The 9,998-nt window shown below is 36.6% G+C and overlaps 1 protein-coding gene across 1 annotated transcript; it reads left to right on the top strand.

Annotated features, from left to right (window-relative positions):
* Positions 1-5,329: 5,329 nt before the first annotated feature.
* On the top strand, positions 5,330-8,149 carry LOC128228251 (uncharacterized). Its single transcript, XM_052939439.1, has 4 exons — positions 5,330-5,341; positions 6,089-6,532; positions 7,321-7,488; positions 8,100-8,149. Exons 1-4 carry the CDS (start codon positions 5,335-5,337, stop codon positions 8,147-8,149), a joined length of 669 nt encoding a protein of 222 aa, XP_052795399.1. The 5' UTR covers positions 5,330-5,334.
* Positions 8,150-9,998: the final 1,849 nt, after the last annotated feature.

Below are 9,998 nucleotides of genomic sequence, written 5' to 3'. Positions count from 1 at the left end.
TAACTAGAAAAAAAGTCAAATTCTTTTGGTCACCAGACTGTGAACGAAGTTTTCAACTACTTAAAGACAATCTTACGAAAATTCCCTATTTATCTTATCCTGACATAAACAAGCCATACATTTTGTATACAGACGCTTCAGATAAAAATATCGGAGCATGCCTCACACAAAAATGTGAAGAAAATGAGATTGGGGATTATGCTAATAAAAACCAATTTATCTGCTTTCGCATAAATTGTCCGATACACAAACGCGGTGGAGTACCGTGGAAAAGGAAGCATTTGCCATACATTACGCATTACAAAAATTAGACCATTATTTGCACAATGCTGAATTTGTTATTAGGACCGATCATAAACCCTTAAAATATCTTTTAGAGTCTCCCATGCAAAACAAGAAAATTCAACTTTGGGCGTTAGGCATAGCTGGTTATAATTGTAAAATTGAATATATACCCGGAAAAACTAATATCATTGCAGATTTCTTGAGTCGCCCCCCATCGTCCGATACTATCCAAATTGACCCACCCACTGATTACGAACCGGATATAAGTGATAACGGATATAAGTGATTTCCGAAAATTATATTCCAGAGAATATTAAGCAAGTCAACGCCATTAATTCCCATTATCTAAATAAAAAAACAGGTTGTGGATAAAGAATATGAGGAACAAGATTCTTTCGTAGTACCAGTGAAACAATTTGAAAGTATGTCAATGGCTAATGAACAAGATCTTGATGCCAATATTTTACAATTAAAGATGAAACTGCGACATGGTCAGCCTAGCAAAACGGAACAGAATAAATATATTGAAATAGACCGCATTCTGTATTACTTATCAAACGCCGATGAGGAGCCAAATTTAAGATTAGTAATTCCCAGCCATTTAACACCTTTAGTCATTACGCAATATCATGATAATAACGGGCACCCGGGTAGCCAAAGGTTATTTTCAACCATTAAACAAAAATACTTTTGGCCTGGACTGTTTAAAGAATTACACGCATATGTTGAAAAATGCGTTACCTGTCAAAGTCGGAATTTAACCAAAATAAAAGCACCCATGCAAGACCGCCTGAAAATGGCACCATACCCATTCTCAGTAGTGTCTGTGGATGTCCAGGGGCCTTTACCCCAAACGCTAAGTCGGAATTGTTACATAATTTGCTTCTTAGATATGTATTCAGGCTTCGTAGAGGCTTTTCCAGCACCTGACAAAAGTTCAGATACCTTAATACACTTACTGGTAGAAGAAATCTGTTGTAGATACTCAACTCCCCTTCGTTTAATCTCCGACAATGGTAGCGAAGTAACTAGCGGTGCTTTCCAGGCCGTTCTGAAAGAATTAAACATAGATCATGTAAAAACTTCCACCTATCATCCTCAAGCCAATGGTCAAAATGAAAGATCTCATGCAACTATCAATAACATTTTATCAAAACTAGTAGAGGGTAATGTCCGACAATGGGATGTACATCTTAACATGACCTTGGCCGCAATGCGATTTTCAACATCAGAGAGTTCTAAACATTCACCCTATTTCCTTCTTTTTAATCGAGACCCGGTTCTTCCAATCGATAATCTACTTAAGCCCAGAATGAAATACCATGGCGAACAGTACTATCAAATTATGCTTAATGCGCAACATAAAGCATTTGTAGAAGTCCGCAGACAGCTTAAAAAATCTAAACGAAAACGAGTAGAGTATGCAAATAGAAATGCCAAAGATATACGCTTTAATTTAAATGACCCTGTCTATTATAAGAACTTTCAAAGACATAATAAATTGGATGCTAAATGGAAACCGTATTATCGGATAATCGAACAGAAATCACCACTAACCTACCTAATAAAAAACCAACTTGATAACTCTATTGTTAAAGTGCACGCTGAACAAATACGACATGCAAAAATTGACGAATGGCCAATTCCCAAAACAACTAATAAACGACCTATACGAAGAGCAAACTACGTTGTCCCACCAAGTGATTTATCAAGTTCTGATTCAAATGATTCTGAGCCCATTGATTCCGAACCCCATCAAGTTAATTTACCTCCTATAACAAAAAGAGTTAAGCAAGAACTTGGCACCGAGTCTGATAGTGAAAATGAAATACCCCTCGCAGAACTCCAAACGATTCTACGAAATAAATCTAAAGTCACAGAGATGCCAACAGAGGTGACAAATGATACTCTAAGCAGTTCTGATTCTGAATCTCTTATGAGCGGCATCAATCTACATAACCCACCCGCAGATACAAATCATATTGATTCTGATAATCTGATAACCCCTGAGTCTAGCGACGATGAAGCAATGAATATTGAGGCTGTTTCAGCTCCCCCACTTAACGTCAAAATACATAAGAAGGATTCGAGGCATAAAAAGAACGCGATAAAAACAATGTTAAAATGTTTGTCCGTTATGCTGTAATCACAATACCTTTCTTATGAATACGATGTGCTAAACATCAGACACCTACACCTTGCGACTACGAGTTGCTTTAAGAATGTTGACATATGTAGAAGACTTCACACTATATAAGTGCATTGTGTGAAAATACAGTAATCGTGTGAAAATACTGTAATGGTGCGAAAATACTGTAATTGTGTGAAAATACTGTAATTGTTTGTAAATACTGTAAATACCTACACATCGATTATTAATGATTGATTGTTATCAATTATATTAATCATCTATTTTCAAAAACAAGGATGAATTACCTTAATTACCTTGTACTCTGGTACGCGATTGGCATGAGTGATACTTTTGAGATATACGATAATGTCATATTTCAAAAACTTAAAGATATTTCAATTACTAAGTCACACCGACTATTAGCACTGGTATTTGACACTAAGGTGTTTGCAAACTTTCTTGATCAAGTTGATCAGAGATTAATAAATTCTACGCGAATGATTACTAATAAAAAACGAACTCAATTCTCCATCCTAACTGAATTTGAATTACAATCTTGTGTACAAAGCATTAGTCCCTTCTGCGAAGTTCGCTCGGCGCTTTATCAAATGAGTTTATCCCAGTTCTGTATTACAGCCTTATTTATGAAACAAGACAATAAAGTCAAAGTCAATGCTCTACCATAACAAGACCAAATAAACGCCTACCAGCCGCGGAATATCTATATGATGGTATTTGGATGATCGCTTCCAAAACGGACTTAACATTTGTAATCATATGCCAAAACTCCATTCAAACTCATAGCAAAAAGACAGTAGAAGCTCCTTTAAGTTTGCTATCGTTGCAAATGAACTGCAAAGCGTATAATGAACATTTTACACTGGGATCATGGTTTACAAATAGTTCAAGACTACTATTAAATAATTATGAACATTATCAAGTACTTCCCAATTTCACATCACTTCAAATCTGGGAACCTCTCCATAAGATTCTTACTAACGTCTCAAAAATTGAAATGCCTGATGAATTGAAACAGATACACGAACTTCCCTTAAGAGCTTTAATGAATAAATTAATTTACTTACCCAATTCTGTCCTTGACGTATCCTCTGGGTGGCCACTATGGAAAATAATTACAATCATAGCAGCTGGTGTTCTGCTTGTCAGTGTGACCGTTCTCATTCCTTGTAAATATCATTCTGCCTTCCTCAAATGCATTCCTAACCGATCGCGTCCCAAACCCCACCCACAATACAGTCAGGTGGTCTACAAGGCCAGTGAGGAATCTACTCTCGCCCAATCAGAGGCGAGGCCTGAACAACCGGGTATCTGCAACCAATCAACGTCGGCTGCGAACCCAATGTCCGAAGCCATCCAACGACTTTATCCTTGCTTGGATCGGATGGATTTAAACCCTGAGGGCCACAATTAAAATTGTTGACAGCCACCGGGACTTCTGATATGTCACTAAAAAGATCGTCAGCTGACGATACCACAATAGTGATGGACATCATTAATGGACTTGTACATAAGAATCGTTTATATATTTATGGACTTATTCACTGAATTACATGAAGAAATTCACCGGGTAGCGACCCAACGCCAGGTCCATGTCTGCGTCTGCTGCTGTGAGGCCACAGTTTCTCGCAGGTCGGTGAGAGCCCTCACCAGGAAAACGGCCGTGTTCCAAAGCGTTTGGACACGTGCCACAGCGCATCTCGAGCTGCCGCCCCAAGGACCAGCAGCTTCGCCCATCCTTCCGGTATTGCCACTTACATGGACGTGCTCCAGCTGCTCGAGTGACCGCCCACGGTCACCACCCACGATCATTACCCTAGACGTCAACAGTGTCGACTTGAGACAATTTCAATGACTTTTCAAAAGTGTTGAACTATTATTATTTCGGTTTAGTGTATTGTGTTTGTTTCTATTGATTATTTTTCATATTTGGTTTCGGGTATAATTTATGTGCATGTATTTTTGTTTTCTTCATATTTCATATAAAAACCAAAACAAAACCGTACCTTCATATTCACCAACTCCGTTTAAATTTTTGTTACCAATCATCTACTTTATCATTAATCAATTATAGTTGACAGAGTTTTTCTCAAGTTTAAATACCGCAGAGTATTTCTCTCCGATTAAAAGTCTACATTAACACCATTCCTGTTGACACCTCATCATTAGCAAGTGTCATCATTCTCGCGAGCAATTCACTTTGACACCAATTAACCCTGCGGGTTTAAGTAATGATAGTTTCTCCGATCTTTACCGAAATAATTATCACCTCTTTATGACACTTCCTAAAAATAAGATTAGGGCGGAAACGCGTTGCTTGCGCCGCTTGTTAGATTTAAATTGGCGCTTGGTAAATTGATAAAAATTATTGGAAAAAAATATTGGGATAAAAGGTATAACGCAAGGGTAATTGGTGGCAAAACGAAACATTAATTTTTTTTCTCTGGTTTCAGATATCGAAACGAAATTAAATTAAAATATATTAAGTAAGATGAAATAATTCCCATGATGAAATATTTCTTTTAAGAAAAATCGGACGAATGTCACGTAACCGTCGTTACGTATCAACTTTAAAGTGTTACGTAACATAAAAGTTACGTATGAAACACTTTAAAGTAATAACCAAAAATCAATAATAGAATTCAAAATTTATTTGTATCAAAAAGTAAATACTCCATCATGGTGATCAAATGTAGATACACTTAGATGCTGACAGTTCGTGACAGCCGCTGGCTATTAGACCAATTAGCGTGACAGTTCATGACTATAGAATACATCCTTTCGTCTATAACAAGATATTAGATATGCATACCTGTCACAAACTGGACGAGATCAGCAGTATATATGAACGCATGTTACTCATTTTAGTTAGATTTAGGTTTTGGGCGTGGACTGGACATATGGCCCGTATGATACTTTATTATATACTGATTATTATACTTAGAAAGAACGGTGAACAATAAAGACTTAGAACACTTGAACAGTTGTTGGTTGGTTACTGAACGAACTATCACGAAAGTTAAGTGAGCGTTGGCGTTACGCGACAATACAATTTATAGGATAAAAGTGAACATTGTTTCGATTTACCCCCACGCTACTGATGATACGGTTAAACGCTTTATGTATAGACGAAAAAATGAAACACAACATGATACAAGATCAAGTTCTTCAAATTATACAACTGGCGATTCGCGATCGTGTATAATTTCAATAAATAGGAAAGTGTGTGTGTAAATAACTGTTTTATTACAGCAAATTATTTCCCTTTATAGTTATATTGTTCACAGGCGATATTATTAGACACATCCAGTATTAATGTTTTGTAAATTCTTTACATGCGTAAGGATTACTGAATACTCTTCAAGATTGTAAGAGACAACAATACTTAAATTAACGCATTGGCTCAAAATTTTATTTTTCCATTTGGTTACCATTTTACATTAGCAAATAACCAAGACTTAAGAGAAAGCTTAAGTTTCAAGCTAATGTAAGCGCTGTTTACGTTTAAGATTGTCTCGCTTGGTTGTTGAAATATATTGACATCATATAAATTATGTGATTCGTGTAAAAGAAACACAAACAATTGAAATCATTTTAACATCTTTGCATTTATCAAGCATGAACATCATAATATAAATCACATTCCTTTTCCAGCCAGGGCCAATCATACTATCACAGGGGGTCATACAATCGGCCACAGTCCCATAGATGACAAGCTCCGCCGCTTCAACGACTCGGACTCATGGAACCATGGACGTATCAGCGCCATACGAATGTTGTGCGGGCAGTACCTGCTTGCCCTGCAAGTCCAGTACAACGGGCTATGGGCAACTAAGCACGGGTTCTGGAACCCCAAATGTACGGAAAACCAATCGTGGACGCCCACGCATTACTTCGGAGAGGACGAATGGATAGACCGCGCTGAGTTGACGGGCGGCTGGTACACAAGCAGCATCACCCTCACCACAAACAAGCGGCGGCTAGAGACATGCGGGATCCCCGTGGAGTCCCCCACATTCCAGGAGAGTGGCAGGCTGGAGTATGTCTCCGGGATATTCGGCTGCTACTTCGACCGACTTCAACTTCACTGGTCATTAGGTATGTTCATGTATCGGCATTTTGAATCATGTGACGTTTGTATGCACAGTACGGTTACCTTTCTGATATAAATCCACCCATAAACGAAGGTTATATAACATAATTCATTATATTGACCAAAGTCCTAATGGCTCAACACGAAATGTAAAGTCCAAAGAGAACATCGATTTAAAGAAGTCCTGATTTAATTTTCCTTCTTCATTATATATTACCAGTTGCGTAACAGTTCCAAAGTCAGCTGTTAAATAAAACAGTTGTGGTATCTTGTGTCTCTCGGGATAACTTACATAATAGCTGTGCACAGTCTCTTGCATAACAGTTAAAGGTTAAAGGTAACATACAAACTAGTTGTGATGTGGGTTGGGGTAACTGACATAAAAGTTGAGGGCAACTTACATAATAGTTGGGGGTATTTTATATAATTTTTGGGGACAAGCTCTGCAATAATGTTAAAGAATCACTATGTATTCGCCAGTAATGTAATAATACGCCTAAGCAATATCAATGAAAGTCTGATACTTTTTAACTTATCATTATGAAAATTTTCTTTTTAGAGGTTCCTCTTATTTCAAATAGCAGGTCATTTACTTTCCTTGAAATCACAAAAGTTCCTTTGTACAATTTCGGTTCAAATTTCTTGGATCTTCCTACACGCTAAAAGTTTTACAGTATGCTTAGTCTTCTACCTCAAAGTAGAATGTGTGAATTCGAGTACCACAATCTCGTTTTTAGACGTTTAAAAGATGATGTTGTGATAGTCGTTTAATGTTATTATTACTGTCATACAGCGCGTTGTCCGTCGGGTAAGCTGATTACTGGTGACATCAACGACTGCAAATCGTGTCCAATCGGGACGTGCAAGAACAACTCACTGGAAATATTTGGGGCTGAATGCACACCGTGCACAGATTCTACAACACAAAGTATTGCTAGAAATGCAAGCCAAAGTTCCACTCGTAAGCGTATTTTATGCCCATTCCTTAACACGGATTCTTCAGTGATTCTATTCATTCAATTACATTATATTATCAGTTTAGTCATTACATTCGTCCATAGATAAAGTCCAAAACTGTTATATACCTTAATAGATAATTATTGAATGCATTACATATATTTACCTCTTTTTCAACATGGAAGTTATGCAATGTAATTGTAAAACATACTATGAATGGTGTGTAAATTCTTCTCATGCTCCAGGATTACTGAATACTATTTCAGATTGTTTGAGTACATTGTATAGATGAGAAGCTTAATTTTCATATTTGGTTAAATTGCCATTTTACATTGGCGACCAAAACTGAAGAAAACTTTAGGTTTTTTTTATAAGAAATGGAGAAGCACATCTCTTTAACCCTGGTCACTGTGCATCTTACCGTACACAAAATTTGGTAATGGCTCCAAGCTCATGTTCACGCTGGTTACGTTGGAGATCGTTGTTGTTGAAATATATTTACATCATATAAATTATGTGATTCGTGTAAAAGAAACACAAACAATTGAATTCATTTTAACATATTTGCATTTATCAAGCATGAACATCATATTGTGAATTACATTTCTTTTCCAGTCAGGGCCAACCATACCACAACAGAAGGTAATCGTCTGAAGCATATGTAATAAACTGTTATTCCATTTATATTAAAATATTTGCACGCTCAGGCGTCGCACACTATGGTTACCGTTATGATATGAAATCCCACCAATAAGGAAATGGGCAACTATATACATTTCATAATTTTCCTTCATCTTTATATATTACCAGTTGCATAACAGTTCCAAAGTTAGCTGTTAAAACAGTTGTGGGATAACTTACAAGATAGTTGGGCGGGGGTGGGGGTAACTTACATAAGACTTGAGGGCAACTAACATAATAGTTGGGGGGGGGGGGGGGTACATAATAGTTGGGGATAAGCTCTGCAATTATATTAAAGAATCTCTATGTATTCGTAATGTTATTCTTAATAATAATTCTGAATAGTATTCTTCTCTGTTACCACACTGTTTCCGATATGGCGACATTATTTATTTTAAACATACCTATAAATATCCCTGTTAATGTTTACTTTTTTTATCAAATTTATTCTTATTTAAGCACTTACCATGAACTTTTACTTGACACATATAATCTAAGTCCATGTGTTTAGACGATGTACTATGTATAAGTCTCAATAAACGCCTGTTCTGATCTGGTCTGCTCTGTTCTTTCTGTATGTTTGTTTCGACATTCATGGTTTCTTGATGATATTTTGTTTCTTTGTTTTCTTTAAAATAATTCACCTAAGCAATATCAATGTTAGACTGATTCTTTGAAGTTATGAAATGGAATGGTTAACTATACTTCAACTATTCACTCCTGGTACCGTGTGCTAAATGTGTCTTTGACTGAATTCACAAAATGGTGTTATTGTTCTTTTCATTTCCAAAATACATTAGTTCAAGATGAAGAGCAAGGCAGCCCTATTGTCATCCTAGGCGCATCCGTCGCTGGTGGACTGGTATTACTCACTGGCGTTGCCTTCTTTATTTACCGGTATGTATGATTAGCGTATGATTGGACGATGAATTGAATTATGCCTTTATGTCTGATTTGGGGTGTTGTGTAACTTTTATTAGAAAATGTTTATGAGGTAATTTGGTTTGGTTTGATTGCATAATGTCAATAGCACTTTCCAAGCACATACATTAATTAAATGTCTACTGTCAATTTATGATAAAAAAGCTCAGGGTTTAAATAATGCATTCAAAAAGTAAACAAGTAAAATATATATTAATATAAGAGTATGTGTGTACGTGTTACACTTCTGGAAACCCCGCTGAGATTGAATTCTAAATAAAGACAATTGAGTATACGTCAGAGGTATATTGATAACCATGATATTTTTAAGACACAGAAACAGAAACGAGAGGTTTTCTGAAGAAGGACGATCCGACAGGATTGGTGTTTCTAATCCACCAAAAGTGGATGATCGTCCGCAAGGTATAAGTTCGTTTGTTTAATGTTATAAAACATGTGTCATTCTGCATGTATATGCATTTCTAAACATGTCCAAACAGCTATATTTTGTAAATACATTTCTTATGAATAAATTCCCAGTAATACAAGAACCTGCATGTAATAACTAATTATAATACCTTACTTTATGTCGAAGCGAATGTCTACGCTAATACAATTTTACATTTCCTGGGCGACATTCAAGCAAAATGCAATTGAGTTATTTTAAAAAGTAATTATGTATCAAAATGGCCGCCACGCATGCGAATTCGGTATATAGCCGACCTTTTTAATTTTGGGGGGAAAAGGGGACCAGATGCACAAAATAAATTCGAATTATGAAAACAGCAGGTTCGATTTAAGAGAGACTGTTCATGATGCAACAGCGAGAACGCCTCCTATGCCGCATGCATTACTTCGTCAAATCAAATGTTCCCCAATGAGCGGGGAAACCGAAGGTATTGTATGTCTATT

This window comes from Mya arenaria, chromosome 1 (assembly GCF_026914265.1).
Source record: "Mya arenaria isolate MELC-2E11 chromosome 1, ASM2691426v1".
Taxonomy (NCBI): Eukaryota; Metazoa; Mollusca; class Bivalvia; order Myida; family Myidae; genus Mya; species Mya arenaria.
This window is presented reverse-complemented; position numbering and strand designations above follow the sequence as displayed.

Coding starts and splice junctions, on each gene's coding strand:
- LOC128228251 (XM_052939439.1), top strand. Junction 6,533..7,320: donor TCAACTTCACTGGTCATTAG/GTATGTTCATGT, acceptor ACTGTCATACAG/CGCGTTGTCCGTCGGGTAAG. Junction 7,489..8,099: donor TGCAAGCCAAAGTTCCACTC/GTAAGCGTATTT, acceptor TTTCTTTTCCAG/TCAGGGCCAACCATACCACA.